The sequence below is a fragment of the Oncorhynchus gorbuscha genome, linkage group LG01 (genome assembly GCF_021184085.1).
Source record: "Oncorhynchus gorbuscha isolate QuinsamMale2020 ecotype Even-year linkage group LG01, OgorEven_v1.0, whole genome shotgun sequence".
Classification (NCBI taxonomy): Eukaryota; Metazoa; Chordata; class Actinopteri; order Salmoniformes; family Salmonidae; genus Oncorhynchus; species Oncorhynchus gorbuscha.
The window spans coordinates 51,660,774-51,686,976 of record NC_060173.1 but is presented as its reverse complement, the minus strand read 5'-3'; the positions used below and the strand labels follow the sequence as shown (position 1 = coordinate 51,686,976).

Genomic DNA, 26,203 nt, shown 5'->3' with positions numbered 1-26,203 from the left:
ATGCCTCCAATCTCCGCCCCTCTGGCTGATGAAATGTATTCAATGTTATTTCAATGTTAATTCAATGTTTCCTCCCTAACCAGACCACCCGGACCCTAAAAAGGCAGTGTTTTCTCGACAGTGGTTCTACGGTTGCGTATAGTTTCTAGCCCAATACAAGAACACCTGATTCTACTCTCTTCTATTCCTAATCACCGAACCCCTTTCAATATAATAATAATAATATATGCCATTTAGCAGACGCTTTTATCCAAAGCGACTTACAGTCATGTGTGCATACATTCTACGTATGGGTGGTCCCGGGGATCGAACCCACTACCCTGGCGTTACAAGCGCCATGCTCTACCAACTGAGCTACACAGGACCACACTTTCCTTAGTTGAACACGGTGTGCTTGTGTTGGGCTGAAACGAAACAGTCTTGGTGTTACCCAGCAAGGTTGCAAAGTTCTGGTAACTTTCCCCCCAAATAAATTCCTAGGGTTTCCCAGTAGTCCCAGTTGGCCCGTAATCAGTAGGGGGGGATAAGCAGGAAATTAGGAATCCTTTTCCGGGAAAACCTAGGAAATTTTGGGGAAAGTTACCGGAATTTGGCAACCCTAGAAACACTGCTGTCCAGTTGTCGTATTGTAGTTTCTGCCTCATCTGGTGGGGTTTTCTGTTGTTAACTTTTCACTCTACTGATGCAGTGAGAAAGGCTCGTAAATGGACTCAGTTTGCAGTTACACTGCAAGCCAAATGTAATTGAATGCAGAGTGGAGATTTGGCCTGGCGATTTTAGGCTCGACTGTGGAATGGCTCGGTAATCTACTCTTAAGCCCTTATCAGAGAGACGGGTTATATTTGAGCCGCTGCACTCTTGTGCAATCTGAGTGCGTGTGTGTGTGTGCGTGTGTGTGTGTGTGAGGGCGGAGGGCGGAGGGAGAGGCAGGGGTCAATAGAGAATGGCTAGCTTGTGTTTCCTGCCTCCCTGAACCCGAGATTCTGTTACTGCCATGGAAGATACCTGATACCTGTAACCCAATCCTGTCAGGACCACTCTCCAGTGTCTCTCTAGAGTGGCGTGTGTGTGTGTGTGTGTGTTTTATATAATAATATCATCTGGTTAGTTTGTTTATGCTGCAACCTTTCACCACAGTGAGTTAGTACTACTTGGTTTTCGTCTGACTACTTCATCCCCCCAAAAATGTTTCCCCATGGTTAAAAACCTTACTTTCCCACCCCGCCCCTCCACAGTAGAGCCAACCAATCTAGATATAAGGCTGGTAACCTTCTCCCCTATTCGCTGAACTCTGTTCCCTCTCTTGTTCCTATTGGTGGGCTGCCTCGCTGGGACCCCGCGAGTGTGCGAGGTCGTCCAATTGAAACCCCAAGTGCACCATCCACTCATAAATAGGTACCGCCCTCTCAACCTATTGAACTTTACCTGAGTTACTGCTTTTGCCATGTCATTTACCTTCAGTGTGTGGTTGCATAAAGGCTAAATATATACAGCGCCGTGTATATTTGTCATGGTTTGGAGCATGTTTTGAGAGTGGTGTGCCTTTTTGGACGTGGTTGTGGTTTCCCTCCATTTTATCTGTCTTGTATGATCTCATTCACTCGTGCCTCTGGTTATGTGTGTTGGCTGAACTCTGCTTTGTCTGATATCCAGCATGCCACTCGTGCCTCTGGTTATGTGTGTTGGCTGAACTCTGCTTTGTCTGATATCCAGCATGCCACTCGTGCCTCTGGTTATGTGTGTTGGCTGAACTCTGCTTTGTCTGATATCCAGCATGCCACTCGTGCCTCTGGTTATGTGTGTTGGCTGAACTCTGCTTTGTCTGATATCCAGCATGCCACTCGTGCCTCTGGTTATGTGTGTTGGCTGAACTCTGCTTTGTCTGATATCCAGCATGCCACTCGTGGAGGTAGATCGATTTGATTTTACTGAAGTGGAATAAACATTTTTTTTCACCTCTTACGCAGTCTATTTTGGAATGCACTTCGAACCTTCTAGCCTGGTCCCGGATCGGTTTCAAATGAAACGTTTGTTTATAGAGCACATTTCTCGCAGGGGATGAATTTCAAGGTGCTTAACAAGTGTTTGTGCCGTCTTGCTCGAGGATGTGAATATTCCGTATAATAACTTTCTTAACGACTGTTGAAGGTTATTAGCCTGGTGCCAATTCTGTTTGTGCCGTCTTGCTGACTCCTGTTTTTTTTTTTTTTTTATTGAACCCTGTGGGGATAGTCGAGCAGTAGGAGTTGTCAAGACGGCACAACCAGAATTGGCACCAGGCTAATAACCTTCAACAGTCGTTAAGCAACACTCGGTATACAGAATATAGTTCCTATATCCATTTCCATTATGCCAATGGTTTCCCCAAAGCAGAAAGATCGCGGATTCCAGAAGGTACCGTGCGAGCCGTGCCTTCATTCTGAGCGTTTATTGCCGTAAAAGTATTTCCACGTGAGAGTTCGGGGGTCCGTGTTATCGCAGCTTGGAGGCCAGGGCTACGTCCCAAATGGCACCCTATTCCCTACATACTACACTACTTTTGATAGGGCTCTGGTGAAAAAAGTAGTGCACTGTGTAGGGAATGGATAAGCCCCCCCCCCCCCACACAGGCTTATCTGAAAAGCACAATAAGAAGGCTTTGAATAGACGGGACACACAAAAAAAGGCCTGCGTGTCTGAGAGGGGCTGGGGAGAGGAATAAGAGGACTGCTGCTATTGTTAGCCTTCCTGTCTGGGAGTACAGGCTGGCTATTTTTGAGCAGGAGAGCCGAGGGTGGGAGGGAGACTTGCCCAGGGTGAGCAGTGTGCATTCTCTGCGGAGGTGTGGTGGTCACACAGTGCACTTGAATGTCCCACGCAGCCTCTTCCCTGTAGCGGGAATGCTATGAGGCGGTGGTAAGGAATGTTATAAGAGACCAGGCACTGTCTTTCATTGGTCTGAAAAGGCAGGGCAGGTATTGGATAATTACAGCGACAGGGTAGCTGTTGGGATAGGTTGATAGATGGGGTGGGTGCACGCGTGTGTATGGCGTGCACGTACACCCGACCATGATATAGAACTGTATTAGAGAGCAGCTTGTCCAGACCACTGAAGAGGCTGGAGAGTGAGTGAGGGGAGATTAGACAGCTGATTAACACAGCAGCAGTCTGAGCCCCCCCCCCAACGCGCGTGGCCTTGCCAGTAGCTACGTCGGGCCTTCTGTTGCTACACTGTAGTGTACAGAATAAGGTGAAGCTGTCTGTAGATGCTGATCTCCGGTCCGTTTCCCCAGCTATGGTTAAGGTTAAAGGTTAGGGGAAGCTGATCCTAGGTCTCGGGGCAACTTCACCCTGTTCCACAGTGTACACTACAGGCCGAACCTTAAGCCAGCCAGGGAGGAGATTTAAAGACCTTCCCAGGGGGTAGAGGCAGCCTTCTGGCCCGACCTTCTCCAACCTCTGTTTGGGGCCAAGAGGCTTAACGTTACACCCCGGTCATCCTGCAGGAGCACGGTCTGTCTGTGTGCATGGATGTATGTACACCACAGGCGGCCGGCGGCTCCTTCATTGGTGAGAACGGACTCGTAGTAATGGCTGGAGCGGAATCAATGGAATGGTATCCAACACATCAAACATGTGATTTCCATGTGTTTGGTGGTATTCCATTCCAGCTATTATTATGAGCCCGTCCTCCCCTCAGCAGCCGTGTGTGTGTGTGTGTGTGTGTGTGTGTGTGTGTGTGTGTGTGTGTGTGTGTGTGTGTGTGTGTGTGTGTGTGTGTGTGTGTGTGTGTGTGTGTGTGTGTGTGTGTGTGTGTGTGTGTGTGTGTGTGTGTGTGTGTGTGGTGTTGCAGGGGTTTTCACGCCACGAACAACACCCATGCCTCAACTTGAAAAGCCATGTTTGTATCAAACGTCGAGTCAGGCAAAATCATTAAAAAAAGATGCCAACACTCAAATGAAGAAATCACACCCATTTCACACCCGCTTGGCAATCTGTTACCTTGCTTTGTCTAGATCCAACTAAAACCCATGAGTCCTGAATGGCACCCTGTTCCCTACACAGTTGACTACATTTGACCAAGGCCCTGGTCAGAAGTAGTGGACTAATAGGGAAACGGGTGCCATTTGGCATTATTGGGTTTTAGTTGGATCTGGACTCTGATAAGACAAAAAGGCATGGGTGTATTCATTAGCACACACTGTAGCAAAACGTTTTGCAACGGGAGAAAGGGAAACGAGCGTTTCTTATTGGACAAATTCAGGTCGGTCCTTCTCCATTTCAGCCGGTTTGCTTCAGCTTGGTTTGCTAGTGAATCCACCCCATATAGATTGGCTCTCATTTGTTACATGATGGCATGAGTGATTGCCTCGATAATTGCTTTTTTTTGCGGTGCCAGTGATAGCCGTCTCCTACCTAACGAAAATGGCCTCTTGAAATATTGGTGTTGCTTCTTCATAGACTACAATCCAGTAATGACCCCCCCCCCCCCCCCAAGGAATGGGCTGGTGGAAGGAAAATGGTGGAAACTCCCTCCAACCATGCTTACGTCAAACCAATGCTTGTAAATGTATGAGAGGGAGTGAACGAGTGAACACTTCTGGGGTGAAGGCTGGGAGAATCTTAACTCGGCCATAGAGACTTGGCCTGCGTGCTGATTCTCTATCCTTCTCCCAAAGTGTGCACTTGCGTACTCCCCAGGGGTGGATTTTAGGGGGGGGGGGTTCCACCATTGTTAAATCCATGATGGGAAGTGTGCAAGTGCACACTTTGGGGAAAAGTGTGGGGAATCAGAACGCCCCATAGAGACCAGCACAAGACAAGTATGTATAAACAAGTATACAATAGGCCCAGTACAAACAATTCGCGAGCATGTTGAAAATAGCAATGTCATGGTTGAAGTTCTATCACAATGGCTCCTTCTATGCTTGCTTGCTTGTTGATTAGCTTACACTGCCCTCTGTCGTGGGTTGAATTGGACCTTTTTCATTCTTGTTCTGTCACTCATGCTACTGTGTCTATTGGTCGGTATGGATGTCTCTCTCTCCTTCTCCATTGGCTAGAGTACTCTGTCGCTTTTCTCTGTTATTCTATTGGCTGGCTGGCAGGCTTTTGTCTCTATTGGCTAGTATCTCTGTTTCTCTATTGGCCAACACAGATAGGTCTCTTTTCCTATTGGCTAATGCTGATTTGACTCTCTATTTCTTTCTTTCTATTGGCTGACTTGAATTTGTTTGTCTCCATGGGAAGACATTGGTTGATGTCCCTATTTCTCTTAATTGTTCAACACTTCTCTATCCATCTCGTTCATGGTTGGGGTCAATTCAGTTCTCAATTCAGTTCTCAATTCAGTTCTCAATTCAGTTCTCAATTCAGTTCATAGTAGACCCTATTTTGTTCTTGAATTACATATGAATTCACCTGAAATAACTGAATTCAAAACTCAGTTGACCCCAACCTTGCTATCTATCCCATTGGCCAGACACCCCGTCCATCACTCTTTTTCCAGTCTGACTCTCCCTCTCTCCTCTCCCATAGGCCAACCACACGGGCATGCGCTCGTACATTTACAACCGGAGCACTGTGATTGACTCGCAGGCGGAGCACGGCGGCATGCGGACGTACTTCTTCAGCGCCGACACGCAGGAGGACGTGAACGGCTGGGTGAAGGCCATGAACCAGGCGGCGCTGATGCAGAACCAAACCGACAGCCTCAAGAGGTAGGTGTATGTCGGAAGTTAGCCCTAGACACTGATCCTGGGTCAGTTTTGCATTACCGCCGCCAATGGTTAAGGTTCGGATCCCGGGGGATCTTAACGGCTGCGTAAGATACTCAACTATTATTGATAATTTTATTTATCCATCAAATAATGGATTTATATTGACTGTATTATAGCGAATGAACAATGAGAGACGGGGAATGAATGGGATCCAGACATTTTGGTGGGATTTCGGGTGTTCAATTTAATGTGAAATATGCCATTATTTCTTCGTTAAGTGATTCATGCCAACTTTTTAAAACCGCATATGGCCCTTTTTCATGTTTTGCTCTTATATTGCTGGAAATATAACATTTGTAAATAACAACCAATTTGCATTTACATACAGGCACAAATTCATATAATTAGCATGAAATGACTCTTTATCCAACCAGCTCTTTCTAAGTTACCACCCCAAAGAGAAATTGTACCCAACATGTCATCCTAGAATATTAAACAAGGCAGAAATGTTTTGTACCAAAATGTCCACACATGGTGTGAACATCGTCTCGTTAGAATTAGCCAATGCATATTTATTTGACAGTAAGGGGAAAGATCAAAAAGTTGCGCGATTGACCCCGAATATCTGCTTTCTTTTCCGAGGGGCCGACCGTTATTCACATGATCATCTAATCAAAACCTCAACAGGTTTCCGTCCCCACGGAGTGAAACACTTACTGTGCGTAGACCGTTTTTGTCATCTCTCGTCATTTAGTTGCCGTGTCAGTGCGTTCCATACCCTGTCGATATGTCAACGCTGATGAAACGCCTGGGTCGAAACCTATTTCGACCTTTCCGACAATGCCCCCATCCTTTCGAGACATCGTTTCACACCCCCCCCCCCTCCCCCAATAGTAAAGTCCAGGAGAAAAGGGTGGTTTGCACGGGCAACCGTATGGATATTGTCTGTTTTCTATTTTGAACGAAAGTCAATGAAGTGGCAATTAGTTGACAAATAGATGATCCACTTCTCAAACACAGCCAAAGGATTTGCGAAGAGGTGTATTCTCAGATTGGCCGTGCTACTGTACGTAAGGGGATAGTTCACCATGTTCACGCTGCCTTGGACCGAAACCCCCTGTCTGTCAACCTGTCACTCCGGACCTGGGTCATGTACATGTGAAATATTGGCAGTTTGCTTGATTTAGCTTTAACAAATTGAAGGGGTGGGTTGAGTTTGCACTTTTGGGACTGTTCAGTTGGTTATATTTTTTTGGACAATTACCCATCTGACCGAGGTTGTATTGTGAATGGTACATGTAACTTAGCTGTGGCAATTCTTAAGTGTGTGTGTGTGTGTGTGTGTGTGTGTGTGTGTGTGTGTGTGTGTGTGTGTGTGTGTGTGTGTGTGTGTGTGTGTGTGTGTGTGTGTGTGTGTGTGTGTGTGTGTGTGTGTGTGTGTGTGTGTGTGTGTGTGTGTGTGTGTGTGTGTGTGTCTGTCTGAATATATCTGTCTGGGGAGAGAGATGAGTTTCCTTGTGTTTGCCATTCTGTCAGTCTCATTGATAGGCAGCGCTGAGAAACAGAGCTGCAATCTCTAGGGCTATTTGGGTTTGTGTGTGTGTGTGAGTGCTTGTGCATGCCTGTGTGACCTTGCAGCAGAGAGTGCATTGTGATGCTGTGTCTGTGTCAGCCTTGCTCCATGATGCCACTCAGCCTGCTCTCAGATTGCATTGGTGCAGGCACACGCACGCACACGTACACACACAATAGTACAGTTTCACAGACTTGATGACAGATGTCTAACTATGCTGTGAGAAGGATGGCGAGAAAGTGAATAACAGGGAGATGGAATAAGAGAGTGATGGTGGGAAAAGCGATGGACAGACTAGAGAGAATAATAGACGGACGGGGATGGACGGACACACAGACAAAGAGACGGGCGGACAAAACGGACACGGGCGGACAAAACGGACAGGGGCGGACAAAACGGACACGGGCGGACAAAACGGACACGGGTGAATGCACAGACGGGCTGTCCATCCGTCCGACAGGCAGAGACGGACACAGACTGGCTGTCCACCCGTCCGACAGGCAGAGACGGACACAGACTGGCTGTCCACCCGTCCGACAGGCAGAGACGGACACAGACTGGCTGTCCACCCGTCCGACAGGCAGAGACGGACACAGACGGGCTGTCCTCCCGTCCGACAGGCAGAGACTGACACAGACGGGCTGTCCTCCCGTCCGACAGGCAGAGACTGACACAGACTGGCTGTCCACCCGTCCGACAGGCAGAGACGGACACAGACTGGCTGTCCACCCGTCCGACAGGCAGAGACGGACACAGACTGGCTGTCCACCCGTCCGACAGGCAGAGACGGACACAGACGGGCTGTCCTCCCGTCCGACAGGCAGAGACGGACACAGACGGGCCAGACGGGCTGTCCACCCGTCCGACAGGCAGAGACGGGCTGTCCACCCGTCTGACAGGCAGAGACAGACACGGACAGACAGGCAGACGGACGGACAGAGAGGCACAGACGGACACGGGCAGACACAGACACTGACGGACAGACAGTCACTCCCGACAAACAGTTATTGTGCTGACGTTGCTTCCATACGCAATTTGGAACTCGGTAGTGAGTGTTGCAACTGAGGACAGATGATTTTTATGCGCTTAAGCACTCGGCGGTCCCATTCTGTGAGCCTGTGTGGCCTACCACTTCGTTCTGATGCTCTTAGACGTTTCCACCTCACAATAACACCACTTACAGTTGACTGGGGCAGCTCTAGCAGGGCAGAAATTTGACTAACTGATTTTTTGGAAAGGTGACATCCTGAAATAGCCGAATCCACTAATTTGAAGGGTGTCCACATACTTTTGCATATATACTGTATATGTGAAAACGTGTATTTTGGGTAGTAGCCTCGTAATAAAATGTGTCATGCAATATTGGCACACTACACGTGTGACAGATCAAGCCGAACAAAAGTGAACCTTCAATTTGGAGGTTTCAAATGTCCCTCAAGGGCCAAGTTGACCTATTTTATGAAGTGCCATTGGTTGGTGGATTTAATGTCTAAGATCTTTGATAGGCCGATGCAGAATTTGTTAGCAGAAATAATCTCTGCCAGCTGGTGCTGTTAGCATAGTGTGTCAGGTTATCTCATGGGAACAGCTAACATGTAGCATTGTATCACGTGCAACTTCGTCAACGATGATGCAGATTTTGAGACAGTTTAAGTTTAAACTTGTTTTAATGTTTCCAAGTATGAACTCAATATGTTTGCATTAATTCTGTGTATATCTTATATATTTTATGTCCCAATATTTATCACATTTTGCCCCTAGTTTTCCACCCGCGTCTGATTTCCACCCGCGTCTGATTTCCACCCGCGTCAGTTGGATATCGACAGACAGACAGACACATATGGACAGACAGACAGACAGACAGACACATATGGACAGACAGACAGACAGACACATATGGACAGACAGACAGACAGACACATATGGACAGACAGACAGACAGACACATATGGACAGACAGACAGACAGACACATATGGACAGACAGACAGACACATATGGACAGACAGACAGACACATATGGACAGACAGACAGACACATATGGACAGACAGACAGACACATATCGACAGACAGACCCACACGGGCGGACTGACGGAGACAGAGACAGACAAGAATGATAGTGAAAGAGTGTGTGAGAGAGAGCGAGGCAGTGTGTATCAGGCAGAGATTGATGAGGCCCAGGTAGCGGTGGTGTTGTGTAGGAGTCCGATTCCCTGTCAGACCAGGTGGGTCTACACACATAGCAGGCGTGTGACAGGTCGCTTCACTACGCTACAGGAACGAACAGAGACCGAGGCCTCCATGTTCACAACAAGCTGTGCCTGTGGAACTGTGGTCAGAGGCTTTGTGTCCGTTGAAAACTAGGGGCCAAATGTGATAAATATTGGGATATAAAATATAGAAGATATACACAGAATTAATGAAAACATATTGGGTTCATACTTGGAAACATTAAAACAAGTTTAAACTTAAACTGTCTCAAAATCTGCATCATCGTTGACGAAGTTGCACGTGATACAATGCTACATGTTAGCTGTTCCCATGAGATAACCTGACACACTATGCTAACAGCACCAGCTGGCAGAGATTATTTCCGCTAACAAATTCTGCATCGGCCTATCAAAGATCTTAGACATTAAATCCACCAACCAATGGCACTTCATAAAATAGGTCAACTTGGCCCTTGAGGGACATTTGAAACCTCCAAATTGAAGGTTTACTTTTGTTCGGCTTGATCTGTCACACGTGTAGTGTGCCAATATTGTATGACACATTCTTTACTAGGCTACTAGCTACTAATGCTAAAAAGACACGTTTTCAGTATATATGCAAAGTATGTAGACACACCTTCAAATTAGTGGATTCAGCTATTTCAGCCACACCGGCTGCTGACAGAAGTATAAAATCGAGTACACAGCCATGCAATCTCCATAGACAGACTTTGGCAGTAGAATGGCCTTACTGAAGAGCTCAGTGACTTTCAATGTGGCACTCTCATTCCAACAAGTCAGTTAGTCCAATTTCTGCCCTGCTAAATCTGTCCTGGTCAACTGTAAGTGCTGTTATTGTGAAGTGGAAACGTCTAGGAGCATCAGCAGCGAAGTGGTAGGCGACACAAGCTCACAGAATGGGACCGCGAAGTGCTGAAGCGCATAGAAATTGTATGTCCACAGTTGCAAGACTCACTACCGAGTTACAAATTGCACCTGGAAGCAACGTCAGCCCAATAACTGTTTGTCGGGAGCTTCATAAAATGGGTTTTCTGTGGAAGAGCAGCCGCACACAAGCCTAAGATCACCATGTGCAATGCCAAGCGTTGGCTGGAGTAAAGCTTGCCACCATTGGACTCTGGAGCAGTGGCAACGCGTTCTCGGAAGTGATAAATCTGGGTTTGGCAGATGCCAGGAGTCGGCTATCTGCCCGAATGCATAGTGCCAACTGTAAAATTTGGTGGAGGAGGAATAATGGTCTGGGGCTGTTTTTCATGATTCAGCCTAGGCCCCTTAGTTCCAGTGAAGGGTAATCTTAATGCTACAGTATACAATGACATTCTAGACAATTCTGTGCTTCCAACTTTGTGGCAACAGTTTGGGGAAGGCCCTTTCCTGATTCAGCACAGATAAAGGAGCTCTATACAATGTTTAAGTTTATCGTACAGTGTGGCATTATTATTGTTTCGCCGTTGAAGAGCCTTCTGGTCTTTTCATATACCTGTCATGTTCCTCCATTATCATCACTGTCAGGTGGGGTATACGGGAAAGGCAGTCGACTGAATCTTCGGGGAACAGTTACCGTGGGTTTGAGGCCCCCCCTCGCGTCAAGCCTTTCTGTTGATTAAGGAGAAAAAAAAGGTTCACTGCTGGTCCTCGACGCTCGACTTTATATAATGCATATGTGACGCAGTGGATGATTATTCTAATGCATGTAAAACGTTGCACGTTTAGCCTACAAACAAATCAAGTGTTTGTTACTGCCATCTGAATGCACAATTCAAATAACAGTAACATTATGCGGTTCTATTCGGTGTGCGAGGCCCATGTGGAATACTAAATAATCATTAAGCGATCTTGTGAGACATTTGATTCAGCTTTGATGGAGCCTTCACTGAACAGGCACCGTTCTGAGAGGTGGCGGAGCGTCGCTCCGGGAACATCACAGCCCTGTAGCCTTTGTGTCGGTCTGCAAGAGACACTCCATGAAGCTCCTCATTAAAGAGATTGCTCACCTTCGTTTGCAATGGTTTTTGATTTCCCGTCGAAACAGACTATCGCAGCAAATGTAATTCAACATTTCAAAGTTTTTCACTTCTGTTAAGGACGCTTTCATGGCGAGGTGTTGAGTCACATCCAACTGCATCAGCATTTGGATTTGGCAGATGCAAGTGTTTGTCCCAGGAAATAATCATGTCCAGCTGGTCTTGTTGTCATAAGGCTAATAAGTGTGCCAGGTTTTGGGGATGGGAGCAGCTAACATGTAGCGTACTATCACGCACAACTATGTCAACGATTTTCATGTAAATGTTTAGAAGTATGAACCCATCAGATTGAGCCATGCCGCTTCATGACCCCACTGTGTGCTGCATACTGTGTGTGTGTGTGTGTGTGTGTGTGTGTGTGTGTGTGTGTGTGTGTGTGTGTGTGTGTGTGTGTGTGTGTGTGTGTGTGTGTGTGTGTGTGTGTGTGTGTGTGTGTGTGTGTGTGTGTGTGTGTGTGTGTGTGTGTGTGTGTGTGTGTGTGTGTGCGTGCGGGATGTGTGTTATAGCCAACCAATTCACTGTGGCTCTTATGACTAAACGGTCCTGGAGCGCTGTGTTTGATGAATGAGAAGCTCATATCATCGGAGGGAAGTGATTGTGTCCATCGTCGCAAGTATGACTGCTCATTGCCGCCAGTACATTAGACACCCTGAGCTATTTTTAGTGGCAGTTCTCTCTTCATTTAGATGGAATTAGCCCCGACTTTCCCTGTAGCTGAGGCTATGTTCCTTTATCCTATTTTGACGGGCCCTTCATTCACGTAAGGCTATGCTAATGTTAACACCTCACTTGGTTGCGATTGGCGATATGAAGGGATGAAATAATGATTCTCTAGTAAATTACAAAAAGTAACATCTAACATTAACTGCTGTGAGAGGTTAGAGGTATGAAAAATGTGGAAACAAAATAAGTGGGAAAGTTACTGGGAATTTTGCAACCCAATTACTGTCCTCATACAATGGCAAATGTCAATAATTCTGCTGTTCCTATGTGTTGAGATGGAGCCAAACCATCTCCCGTTCTGTTCCTCTCCTAGGCCGTCGGAAACATCGGAGAAATCGGAAATGCCCAATACGTCGGAACGCAAGGGGTTCCCCCAAACCAACCACGTCGACAACTACACAAAGACCTCACGCGAACCCCGAGCCGACCCCCATCTCCATAGCGATGGAGTGGTCCTCGAACCTGCTGATATCCGAGAAACCGAGGAGCGCCGTAGCTTCCGGAACGACCCACTCAATCCCATCACTTCCAAGATTCCTTCCCTCGGTGGCGGAAGCGTGGAAATTGAAATGGACGCCGTCCCTCCAAACAGTCTCCCTCCCCTTCCCTCCCTAACTCCTGACTCCACCTCCGCACCCACATCCGCGCCCCCGTCCAGGGTGCCATCGCGCGCCCCGTCGCGCGGCGCCTTCACCCTGCCCCCCGGGGCCTGTCTGAGGAACGGGACACCCACTCCAGAACCCAACGGGATGGGGACGGGGACATACCAGAGGGCCACGCTGACCCCCCAGGTGGTTGACACTCAAAGGCAGGTGCAGAGGAGGAGCGCCCTGGAGCAGGTGGAGCACTGGGTCAAGGTGCAGAAGGCCGAGCACAAAGGGTAAAGGTCACGGTTCACAGGTCACACCACCACTCGTCTAGGTTATCACTGTGCATTCAAATAGCATATAATTACAAACACATAGACACTCATATCTTGAGTTCAAACACATTGGCCTACTCTTATAAGCATTTCGTTAGACAATGAGTACCATATGTATCCCGTACATGCTCTATTACTAATACAACTTTACACGTGCACAGCATGAGCATTCACACTCTCATATGTTTATTGTGATGCATATTCAAACACATACTTTATCACACACACACATTCTACTAAGTAAGCGGTTTCAGTGTTTAGGTATGGTTGATATACTGCAAGTACATCATGGGGGTCATAGCCAACATCTCCCTCTAGTGGGGTTCTTGGAATAATGTAAGCATAGAGTCGCTCAAAACATTAAGGTTTACGTTCAGCACAATACTCTGACCCTGCTAAGCCAGTCAAATGTATATCAGCAACACAATGATACAAAGTTCACAGCCTTGCTTATGTCTGACCTCCGGCCTCTTCCGTGTTCTCTCTCCCATAGCCCCTCCTCAAGAGGGGGCACCCTCCCCCGTCACAGCCCCCCGACCGCCGCGCGCCAAGGGGAGTACAAATACGCACAGGACCGCCTCAGCCACTTCCGACTCGGACCCTCAGACCCCCAGGGTACCGGCGCCAGGGACGGGGGTGGAATCGGTGGGCCTGGCACCGTGTGGCAGCTCTACGAGTGGCAGCAGCGCCACCAGTTCCGCCACGGCAGTCCCACTGCCCCCCTCTACACACCTGCCCCGGACTATCCCTTCGGGCCCAGGCCCCCCTCCACGGTGCCCCCCTCGGCCCCGCGACCCAGTTCTGAGGTTCCCCGCTGTGTGTCGGTGCCCCCAGACCCCTCCGATATCCTCCCACCGGGCCCCCAGAGCTCCAGGGCCCTGTCCCCGCCACGGAGGCCCCACACACCCGCTAACCGGGTGGTGGTAATGCCCCAGGGGGGGAGAGATGCACTGGACATGCCGGTGGCTGGGTCCCCACGAAGAGCCAAGTCTCAACTACTCAAGGTAAGACGAAGGGGAATGAAACTTTGAATGTTTCATGGCAGGTTTCTGTTCATTTTTCTGACAGTATTCTGCGGAGGTAATAATGGCAGATTAAGACTGTTAACTGCAGTGTGTGTGGGTTGTGTTTGCCAGGCTGCCACCATCGAGAGACGGTCCATGCCTCCCTCCAACTACATCACACACACGGTCAGCGCGCCCAGCCTTCACGGGAAAACGGTATGGAGTCACGCACCCAGTCACAAGCCAAGCATGTTGTATTAGATGACGACATCAAGTCAAAGATCCAGTGTTTCTTGAATAACCTGGACACTTTCCAATGAGCTTAATTTACAGTACTTCTTTACAAGGATGGGATGTGAATCAGCAACATTCTGCTCCATACACATTTCAGCTTTCCGATATACACTGAACAAAAATATAAACACGACATGTAACGATTTTACTGAGTTACAGTTCATATAAGGAAATCAGTCAATTTAAAATGAATTCATTAGGCCCTAATCTATGGATTTCACATGACTGGGAATACAGATACAGTGCATTTGGAAAGTATTCAGACCCCTTGACTTTCTCCATTTTGTTACGTTACAGCCTTATTCTAATATGTATTAAATTGTTTGTTTTTTCGCTCATCAATCTACAAATCATACCCCATAATAACTAAGAGATATATATGTATTAAAAATAAAACACTGAAATATCCCATTTACATTAGTATTCAGACCCTTTAGTCAGTACTTTGTTGAAACGCCTTTGGCAGCGATTACTGCCTCGAGTCTTCTTTGGTATGACGCTACAAGCTTGGCACACCTGTATTTGGGGAGTTTCTCACATTCTTCTCTGCAGATCGTCTCAAGCTCTGTCAGGTTGGATGGGGAGCATCGCTGCACAGATATTTTCAGGTTTCTCCAAAGATGTTTGATCGGGTTCAAGTCCGGGCTCTGGCTGGGCCACTCAAGGCGATTTATAGACTTGTCCCAAAGTCACTGCTGCATTGTCTTGGCTGTGTGCTTCGTTGTTCTGTTGGGAGGTGAACCTTTGCCCCAGTCTGAGGTCCTAAGCACTCTGGACCAGGTTTTCATCAAGGATCTCTCTGTACCTTGCTCTGCTCATCTTTCCCTCGATCCTGACTAGTCTCCCAGAATCTGTTGTTGAAAAACATTGCCACAGCATGAAGCTGCCATCACCATGCTTCACTGTAGGGATGGGGGCAGGTTTCAGGCCAAAGAGTTCAATCTTGGTTTCATCATACCAGAGAATCATGTTTCTCATGGTCTGAGAGTCCTTTAGGTGCCTTTTGGCAAACTTCAAGCGGGCTGTCTCATGGGCCTTTTACTGAGGAGTGGCTTCCGTCTGGCCACTCTACAATAAAGGCCTGATTGGTGGAGTGCTGCAGAGATTGTTGTCCTTCTGGAAGGTTCTCCTGTCTCCACAGAATACATATGCTGCTCTTTTGTTTCTTGGTCACCTCCCTGACTAAGGGCCCTTCTCCCTCGATTGCTCAGTTTGGCTGGGAGACTAGTCAACTCCCCAAATTCAGGTGTGCCAAGCTTGTAGCATCATACCCAAGAAGACCAAAGGCTGTAATCACTGCCAAAGGTGTGGCCAGCTCTTGGAAGAGTCTTGGTGGTTCCAAACTTATTCCATTTAAGAATGATGGAGGCCACTGTGTTCTTGGGGACTTTCAATGCTGCAGACATGTTTTGGTACCTTTCCACAGATCTGTGCCTCGACACAATCCTGTGTCTGCGCTCTACAGACAATTCCTTCGACCTCATGTCTTGGTTTTTGCTCTGACATGCTCTGTCAACTGTGGGACCTTATATAGACAGGTGTGTCTTTCCAAATCATGTCCAATCAATTGAATTTACCACAGGTGGACTCCAATCCAGTTGTAGAAACATCTCAAGGATGATCAATGGAAACAGGATGCACCTGAGCTGAATTTTGAATCTCATAGCAAAGGATCTGAATACTTATGTAAATAAGGTATTTCTGTTTAAAAATGTTTTATAAAATAGCAAAAATGTCTAAACCTGTTTTCGCTTTGTCGTTATTGTGTATAGATTTTGAGGAAAAACATTCATTTAATATATTTTAGAATAAGGCTGTAATGTAACAAAATTGGTTAAAAGTCAATACCTTTAAAAAAAAATAGATAGGGGCGTGGATCACAAATCCAGTTTGTATCTGGTGTGACCGCCATTTGTGTCGTGTTGTACGACACATCTCCTTCGCATAGAGTTGATCGGGCTGATTGGGGCCTGTGGAATATTGTCCCACTCCTCTTCAATGGCTGTGCGAAGTTACTGGAACTGGAACACGCTGCTGTACACTTCGATCCAGAGCATCCCAAACATGCTCAATGGGTGACATGTCTGGTGAGTATGCAGGCCATGGAAGAACTGGGACATTTTCATCTTCCAGTAATTATATACAGTGTCTTGCGACATGGGGCTGTGCATTATCATGCTGAAACATTAGGTGATGGCGATGGATGAATGGCACGACAATGGGCCTCCAGGATCTCGTCACAGTATCTCTGCATTTAAATTGCCGTCAATAAAATGCAATTGTGTTCGTTGTCTATAGCTTTTGCCTGCCCATACCATAACCCCACTGCCACCATAGGGCACTCTGTTCACAACTTTGACGTCAGCAAAGTGCTCGCCAACACGACGCCTTCTGCCCAGTACAGTTGAAACTGGGATCCATCCGTGAAGAGCACACTTCTCCAGCGTGCCAGTGGCCATCGAAGGTGAGCATTTGCCATGTGAAGTCGGTTAGGATGCCGAACTGCAGTCAGGTCAAGCCCTTGCTGAGGACGACGAGCACGCAGATGAGCTTACCTGAGACTGTTTCTGACAGTTTGTGCAGACATTCTTTGGTTGTGCAAACCCATAGTTTCGTCAGCTGCCCGGGTGGCTGGTCTCAAACGATCCCGCAGGTAAAGAAGCCAGATGTGGAGTTCCTGGGCTGGCGTGGTTACACATGGTCTACGGTTGTGAGGACGTAATGCCAAATTTTCTAAAACTACGTTAGAGGCGGCTTATGCTATAGAAATTCTCAATTCAATTTTCTGGGGAAAGGTTCTGGTGGACATTCCGGCAGTCATCATGCCATCTGCACGCTCCCTCAAAACTTGAGACATCTGTGGCATTGTGTTGTGTGACAAAACGGCACATTTTAGTGGCCCTTTTTTTGTCCCCAGCCCAAGGTGCACCTGTGTAATGAGCACGCTGTTGAATCAGCTTTTTGATATGCCACACCTGTCAGGTGGATGGATTATCTTGGCAAATGAGAAATGCTCACTAACAGGTATGTTAAAAAAAATTGCACAAAATTTGAGAGAGTTAAGCTTTTTTGCATATGGAACATTTCTAGGATCTTTTATTTCAGCTCTTGAAACATGGAACCAACACTTTACATTTTGCGTTATTTTTTTGTTCAGTGTAGATACAGATATTTGAATGGCTGCCGTGTTGGTATCAAAAGTTCCAAGACAAGAAAACACTTGGATTGCGTCCTAATCTGTCAAATGTCAAAACAACTGGAAGCACATGTTTTTTTGTCATGTTATTGACACAAGTGTTACTTTAGCCACCACTCCTGCACCCTTTTACTAACTAACTAGCTCTAAATAACTTTAGCCTGGCTATCTGTGGGGCGAAACATTTTAGCTAGTTAGCTACTGTACGGCTTTCTTTGCTAGCAAGCGTAACACTGCCTCCAAAACTGGTGTCTCCACTACTATTTACAGTTAGACTTTTGTGATGTCTCCACTTTCCCTAGCGTTCCAGTAAGATTTCTTTGTTTGAATGTAAATGGCATTGAACTTTTGGTGCTAACATGACCGACAGTTCAACCTAACTATATAGATTCTATACAGCTCTGAGTATCTTTGCTAACCGTTGAGCGCTCTCTCTGTGTTGGGGTGTTGAGTTAATTCCCCCATTTCCTCCCATCTGTCCCCCGAGGGACACACTACTGTTACACACGCAGCCTGAGGAGCTCACCCTCCTGCTCATTCAGCTCCGGAGGCATCAGGCAAAGATGGCCGCCGCTCGCCACCACACGCTAACCCAGCTGCAGCACTTCAACTACAGCCCTTCTGGCCCCCACTTCCTCACCACCAAAAAGAACCCTCTCTTCTCCTCCGGCCCTTCTTATCTGGGGCCCTTCCTAGGCCCCATGGGCCACGGCAGCAGCAGCCAGGTGGGGGCCCCCAGTGCGCCTGGTCTTCTTTACCCCACCAATGTGAGCTCAACCTGGGCATGGCTGTTTGTGAGCGTTGGCCTGTGCTGGCTGCCCCCCATAGTCCCTTTCTATGCTTTTTGATTTGTTTCATTATTATAGTGTCTTGCATCTTCAAGATGCCCAGCCCAAATTAGCTTATAAAACACTGTATCCACAGTAGCAAAGAAATGAATCATATACGCACGCAGAAATGACACTCATTCATCTACGGTGCCTTGCAAAGGTATTCAGACCCTTTGGGTTTCTTCACATTTTATTGTGTTACAAAGTGGGATCAAAATTGAATTGTCTTTTTTCTTCTTTTTTTTTTGTTAATTAACAATCGATTCAAAATAGTCTAATGTCTACAGTGCAAGAAAAAGTATTTTAAATATTAATAGAAATGAAATAACTAAAGTATAGTGTTTGCATAAGTATACAGCTCCCTGAGTCAACACATGTTAGAAACACCTTTGGCGTCGGTTACAGCTGTGATTCTTTTTTTGGGTAATATTGCACCTGTATTGTGCAATATTTGCCCTTTTATTCTTTTAAAAATTCCTCAAGCTCTGTTAAGATGTTTTGGGATCATGGCTAGACAACCATTTTCAAGTCTTGCCATAGATTTCCAAGCAGATTTAAGTCAAAACTGTAATTTGGCTACTCAGGGAAATCCACTGTCTTCTTGGTAAGCCACTCCAGTGTAGATTTGGCCTTGTGTTTGTAGGTTGTAAAGAAGACTAAAGCAGGTTTTCCTCTAGGATTTTGCCTGTGCTTAGCTCCATTCTGTTTCCTTTTATCCTGGAAAAACTCCCAGTATTTGCTGATGTCAAGCATACCCATACCATGATGCAGCCACCACCATGCTTGAACATAAGGAGATAGTTACTCCGATGTGTTGGACTTGCACCAAAAATAAGGCTTTGCATTTAAGCCAAAAAAGTTCATTTGCTGTGTTTTTTTGCAGTATTACTTTAGTGCCTTTGTGTACAAGATGCGTGTTTTTTGGCATTTTCATTCTGTATATTTGTGTTCTTCATTCCACGCTGTTATTTAGGTAATCGTTGTGGAATCACTTCAATGTTGTTGATCCATCCTCAGTTTTCTACCATCTCAGACATTGAACTGTGTAGCTTGTTTTAAAATCACCGTTGTCCTGATGGTAACATCCCTGAGCAGTTTCATTCCTGTCCTGTTGCTCAGTTCAGAACGACGGCCGTGGCTCTGATATGTGTCTGGGTGGTTTTAATATACAGTATAATCCACAGCATAATGAATAACTTCATGTCTGATTTTGTTATTGTTACCCAATCTACCAATCAGCGCCCTTCTTTATGAGGCTTTTGAAAAGCTCCCTGGTCGTTTGTAGTTGAATCTGCGCTTGAAATTCAAAACTTGACTGAGGAATCTTACAGATGTTGTCTGTATGGGGGACAGAGGAGGACTTAGACTAATAACGGTGGGCATGATTTTTGAATAACTATCTAACTTATGTGATTTGTTCAGCCTAATTTGACTCCTGATCTAATTTAGGCTGAATACTTATGCAACGACTATATTTTGGTTAGTGTTTTATTTTTTAAGTTTGTTTGGCTGAGATGTTGCTAGTTGGCTTCAAAGTGGCAACGTTTTTGGGCTTGTGATCTTGGAGCGGCTGCTTGTAGTGTGCTTCCATTTTGTATGTGCACGTCTTGCCTCTGGGGTTATAACATTGAGAAGCTCATAATAAATCAAATGTGCCAATACGTACAGTTTTCCTGTGTGTGCGTGCGTGCGTGCGTGCGTGCGTGCGTGCGTGCGTGCGTGCTTTGGATGACAACATGAACGTTTTCCCCATTTTGATATTTTACTCATCTTATAACGAGCCTAACGGATGGCAATCCTCCAAAAGCATATTCTTGACATTAGGCTTACGATCATCTCACCCTTAATTCCTAATCCATTATGGATCATTATAGATGATTATAGTAGAACGGACAAGTAATTATTATAACACATCATGGTAGATTTGCCGTTAATGAGTAGCGCCATATAATCATATGTATTATCAGTGATTCATTTGGCAACTAATATCCACTATACAGTTAGATCTATAATATGGAAGCGTATACCTGTCAAAATCCTGTGTGCTTCCATACTGTAATGCCGTAAAGCTGTGATTGACTCTTCTTTATCTCTCCACTCTGCCCGAAGGTTGACGATACGTACATGCAACTGAAGAAAGACCTGGAGTATCTAGACTTGAAGGTGGGAACTCTCTCTCGCTCTCTCTGTCTCTGTCTCTCTCTCTCGTAGGCCTACTCAAATAGAATAGGGTGAAGTTGCCCCTAGGCACTGATCTTGGATCTGTTTTGCATTTTTTTTTTCCCTACAAATGGTTAAGGTTAGGATTGGTGGAGGCGAAGCCAATCATGGATCTGTACCTAGGGGAAACATCACACTGGAGCCAGGCCTAATGCCTGGCCAAAGCTCTCTAACATTAACACACTCCCCTCACTACTCGCTGGATGACCAACACACACCCTGCATCTCAGGGTAGAGCTGAGAACGACACGGCATAAATGGGGATGAACAAAACGGCAAACTTGGTAAAAGAACAAAGCGCACGGGATGTTTTAAAGAAATGTATGCGTGAATAAGTGTAAGAGGTAGCTGGTCCCAGCACAGGCAGTGTGGTCCCCTGGCCCCCTGGTCTTCTGGTCCCAGTGATGCTTAGCTGCTAGTTTATTGATATTTTGGCTCTAGAAGTTAACACACTGAGTGACAAAACATTAGGAACACCTTCCTATTATTGAGTTGCACCCCCTTTTGCCCTCAGAACAGCCTCAATTTGTTGGGGGCATGGATTCTACAAGGCGTCAAAAGCGCTCCACAGGGATGCTGGCTCATTTTGACGACAATGCTTTCCACAGTTGTATCAAGTTGTCTGGATGTCCTTTGGGTGGTGGACCGTTCTTGACACAGCGTTGCAGTTCTTTACACAAGCCGGTGCGCCTGACACCGACTGCCATACCCCATTTAAAGGCACTTAAATATTATACATTCACCCTTTGAATGGCGCACTTACACAATCCATGTCTCAAATGTGTCAAGGCTTTGAAATCCTTATTTAACCTGTCTCCTCCCCTTCATCTACACTGATTTGAAGTGTATTTAACAAATGACATCAATAAGGGATTATATCTTTCACTTGGTCAGTCTATGCCATGGAAAGAGCAGGCGTTCTTAATGTTTTGTGTACTCGGTGTACGCTGGAGCTGCTTACCAAGACAACATTGAATTTCCTGAGTGGCCTAGTTACAGTTTTGGCTTAAATCGCTGTCTACCATTGAGCAACAACCAACTTGACAGAGCTTGAGGAATTTTATTGTAAAATTCAGGTGTGCAAAGCTCTTAAAGACTTACCCAGAAAGCTGTAATCACTGCCGAAGTTGATTCGCTGCCGAAGTTGATTCGCTGCCGAAGTTGATTCGCTGCCGAAGTTGATTCGCTGCCGAAGTTGATTCGCTGCCGAAGTTGATTCGCTGCCGAAGTTGATTCGCTGCCGAAGTTGATTCGCTGCCGAAGGTGATTCGCGATTCGCTGCCGAAGGTGATTCGCACATGTTGACTCAGGGGTGTGAATAATTATGTAAATATGATATTTCTGAATTTATTTTTCAATAAATTAACTACAATTTCTTCAAAACTTGTTTTCACTTTGTCATTATGGGGTATTGTGTGTAGATGGTTAAAAAACATCCATTTCAGGTTGTAACAACAAAATGGGTAATGAAGGCACTGTACATAAAGTGCATTCGGAAAGTATTCAGACCCCTTCCCTTTTCCACATTTTGTTACGTTACAGCCTTGTTCTAAAATGTATTAAATAATTTTCTTCCCCTCATCAATCTACACAATACCACATAATGACAAAGTGAAAACGGGTTTAAATTTGAGCAAATTTCTAAAATATAAATAGAAGTACCTTATTTACATAAGTACACTGCTCAAAAAAATAAAGGGAACACTTAATCAACACAATGTAACTCCAAGTCAATCACACTTCTGTGAAATCAAACTGTCCACTTAGGAAGCAACACTGATTGACAATACATTTCACATGCTGTTGTGCAAATGGAATAGACAACAGGTGGAAATTATAGGCAATTAGCAAGACACCCCCAATAAAGGAGTAGTTCTGCAGGTGGTGACCAGACCACTTCTCAGTTCCTATGCTTCCTGGCTGATGTTTTGGTCACTTTTGAATGCTGGCGGTGCTTTCACTCTAGTGGTAGCATGAGACGGAGTCTACAACCCACACAAGTGGCTCAGGTAGTGCAGCTCATCCAGGATGGAACATCAATGCGAGCTGTGGCAAGAAGGTTTGCTGTGTCTGTCAGCGTAGTGTCCAGAGCATGGAGGCGCTATCAGGAGACAGGCCAGTACATCAGGAGACGTGGAGGAGGCCGTAGGAGGGCAACAACCCAGCAGCAGGACCGCTACCTTTGCCTTTGTGCAAGGAGAAGCAGGAGGAGCACTGCCAGAGCCCTGCAAAATGACCTCCAGCAGGCCACAAATGTGCATGTGTCTGCTCAAATGGTCAGAAACAGACTCCATGAGGGTGGTATGAAGGCCCGACGTCCACAGGTGAGGGTTGTGCTTACAGCCCAACACCGGGCAGGATGTTTGGCATTTGCCAGAAAACACCAAGATTGGCAAATTCGCCACTGGCGCCCTGTGCTCTTCACAGATGAAAGCAGGTTCACACTGAGCACGTGACAGAGTCTGGAGACACCATGGAGAATGTTCTGCTGCCTGCAACATCCTCCAGAATGACCGGTTTGGCGGTGGGTCAGTCATGGTGTGGGGTGGCATTTCTTTGGGGGGCCGAACAGCCCTCCATGTGCTCGCCAGAGGTAGCCTGACAGCCATTAGGTACTGAGATGAGATCCTCAGACCCCTTGAGACCATATGCTGGTGCGGTTGGCCCTGGGTTCCTCCTAATGCAAGACAATGCTAGACCTCATGTGGCTGGAGTGTGTCAGCAGTTCCTTCCATCGATAATTTTTGTGCGATTTTGTTTTCAGCACATTCAACTATGTAAAGAATACCTAATAAGAATATTTCATTCATTCAGATCTAGGATGTGTTATTTTAGTGTTCCCTTTATCCTTGTGAGCAGTGTATTCAGACCCTTTGCTATGAGACTTGAATTTGAGCTCCGGTGCATCCTGTTTCCATTGATCATCCTTGAGATGCTTCTATAACTTGATTGCAGTGCACCTGTCTATATAATATCCCACAGTTGACTGTGCGTGCGAGAGCAAAAACTAAGCCACGAGGTCGAAGGAATTGTCCGAAGAGAATTTTGTCGAGTCACAGATATGCGGAAGGGTACCAAAACATTTCTGCATTATTGAAGATCCCCTAGAACACAGTGGCCTCTTTCATTCTTAAATGGAAGAAGTTTGGAACCACCAAGACGATTTCTAGAGCTGGCCGCCAGGCCAAACTAAGCAAACGGTTGAGAAGGTCCTTGGTTAGAGAGGTGACCAAGAACCCAATGGTCACTTTGACAGAGATCCAGTGTTTCTCTGTGGAGATGGGAGAACCTTCCAGAAGGACAACCATCTCTGCAGCACTCCACCAATCAGGCCTTTGTGTTAGAGTAGCCAGACGGAAGCCAGTCCTCAGTAAAAGGCACATGACAGCCCACTTGAAGTTTGCCAAAAGGCACCTAAAAACTGACCATGAGAAACCAGATTCCTTATTCTGATGAAACCAAGATTGAACTCTTTGATCTGAATGCCAAGCGTCACGTCTGAAGGAAACCTGGCACCATCCCTACAGTGAAGCATGGTGGTGGCAGCATCGTGCTGTGGCAATGTTTTTCAGTGGCAGGGACTGGGAGACTAGTCAGGATTGATTGAAGGATGAATGGAGCAAGGTACAGCGAGATCCTTGATGATAACCTGCTCCAGAGTGCTCAGGACCTCAGACTGGGGTAAAGGTTCACCTTCCAACAGGACAACAACCCTAAGTACACTGCCAAGACAACGCAGGGAGTGGCTTCGGGACAAGTCTCAGAATGTCCTTGAGTGGCCCAGCCAGAGACCGGACTTGAACCCGACATCCAACATCTCAAGAGAGACCTGAAAAAAGCTGTGCAGAGGTGCTCCCGATCCAACCCGACAGAGCTTGAGAGGATCTACAGAGAAGAATGGGAGAAACTCCCCAAATACAGGTGTGGCAAGCTTGTAGCGTCATACCCAAGAAGATTCGAGGCCGTAATCGCTGCCAAAGGTGGTTCAACAAAGTACTGAGTATAGAGTCTGAATACTTATGTAAATTTGATATTTCAGTTTTACATTTTTAATACATTTGCAAAACTTTCTAAAAAACTGTATTTGCTTGGTCATTGTGGGGTGTGTAGATTGAGGGAGGGGGGAAAAAACGATGTAATCAATTTGAGAATAAGACTGTAACATAACAATATGTGTAAAAAGTCATGGGATTTGAATACTTTCCCCGAATGGACTGTGTGTCATATTTGTTATTTTATTTTTGTCAATTTCGACCAGCCAACCCAAATAAGATGGTCCGGCCCTTCTGTCATTGGCCAGATTTGCCAGACGGCCAATCCGCCCATGCACAACACCACCATAATGCTGACTCGGTACTGTTGTAAATATGACATAGGGCTTCCTGAGTGGTGCAGTGGTCTAAGGCACTGCATCGCTAGCTGTGCCACTAGAGATTTTTGGTTTCAGTCCAGGCTCTGTCACATCCGGCCGCGACCAGGAGACCCATGGGGCGGCGCACAATATCCCAGCGTCGTCCAGGGTAGGCTAGGGTTTGGCCGGCAGGGATGCAGCGCACGCTGACACGGTCGCCAGGTGCATGGTGCTTCCTCCGACACATTGGTGTGGCTGGCTTCCGGGTTAAGCCGGCATTGTGTCAAGAAGCAGTGCGGCTTGGTTGGGTCGTGTTTCGGAGGACGCACGGCACTCGCCTCTCCGTACGGGAGTTGCAGCGACGAGACAAAATTGTAACTACCAATCGGATACCACGAAATCGGTGAAACAAAAGGGGTAATTTTTTACAATTTTTATATGACGTAACAGTTGGTATACAAACGAGTATGTTCTAATGAATGGTCAAATTGCTAACTTGCTCAGCGAATGGCAGCCATTTTGTAACAGTGGCTCTCCATCTCTATTTGACGCAGATCAAAAGTTTAGAGCCGTTCATCCTCACGGCTCACAGTGTGCTACTGCACTGCACCGCCGGGCCTCTCGGGCCACTATGGAACGTAAGAACTGTGGACACACTGTGTGTGTGTGTGCGTGTGTGTGTGTGTGTGCGTATGTGTGCGCGTGCATGAGAGTGTATGTATACATGTTTACGAGGGAGACCATCCCATCGCTTAAAAACACTTTCTGTGTCCATGGCTGTGTGTGGCCACTGGCTTGGCATTGACCCCTCTGTAACCCCTGACTCTCGGCTCCTTTGTGATGTGATTGGTGGTCCTGGCCTGGGATGGCGCTGCAGTGCGTGTGCTGTGGTGGCTGTGGTTGGTTCCGGGGTTGAAAAGCTAGCCGGTTGCACCATCCTCCTGTTGATCTGTCAAACATATCTCCTTGATATATCCCCAGTACAACGCAGCATGTTTACCCTAAACCCAGTTGGTTCAGAATATACTCTAGGAATACCCAAAAATATATATCTGTACAATTTATGTATTTCCAACACTGGGAGTATTGTAAGGAGTAGCCTAAGCAGTGTCTCATTCCATTTTTGTTTTAAAAT

The 26,203-nt window shown here is 46.5% G+C and overlaps 1 protein-coding gene across 1 annotated transcript in view; it reads left to right on the top strand.

Moving 5' to 3' along the window:
- LOC124044864 (pleckstrin homology domain-containing family A member 7-like) overlaps nt 1-26,203 on the top strand; it is a 170,760-nt gene that overhangs the window by 123,237 nt on the left and 21,320 nt on the right. The window contains exons 9-13 of the mRNA XM_046364157.1: nt 5,518-5,699; nt 12,565-13,131; nt 13,667-14,177; nt 14,310-14,393; nt 20,607-20,660. Coding sequence (XP_046220113.1) covers nt 5,518-5,699; nt 12,565-13,131; nt 13,667-14,177; nt 14,310-14,393; nt 20,607-20,660 — 1,398 coding nt within the window. The remainder of the gene's footprint in view (nt 1-5,517; nt 5,700-12,564; nt 13,132-13,666; nt 14,178-14,309; nt 14,394-20,606; nt 20,661-26,203) is intronic.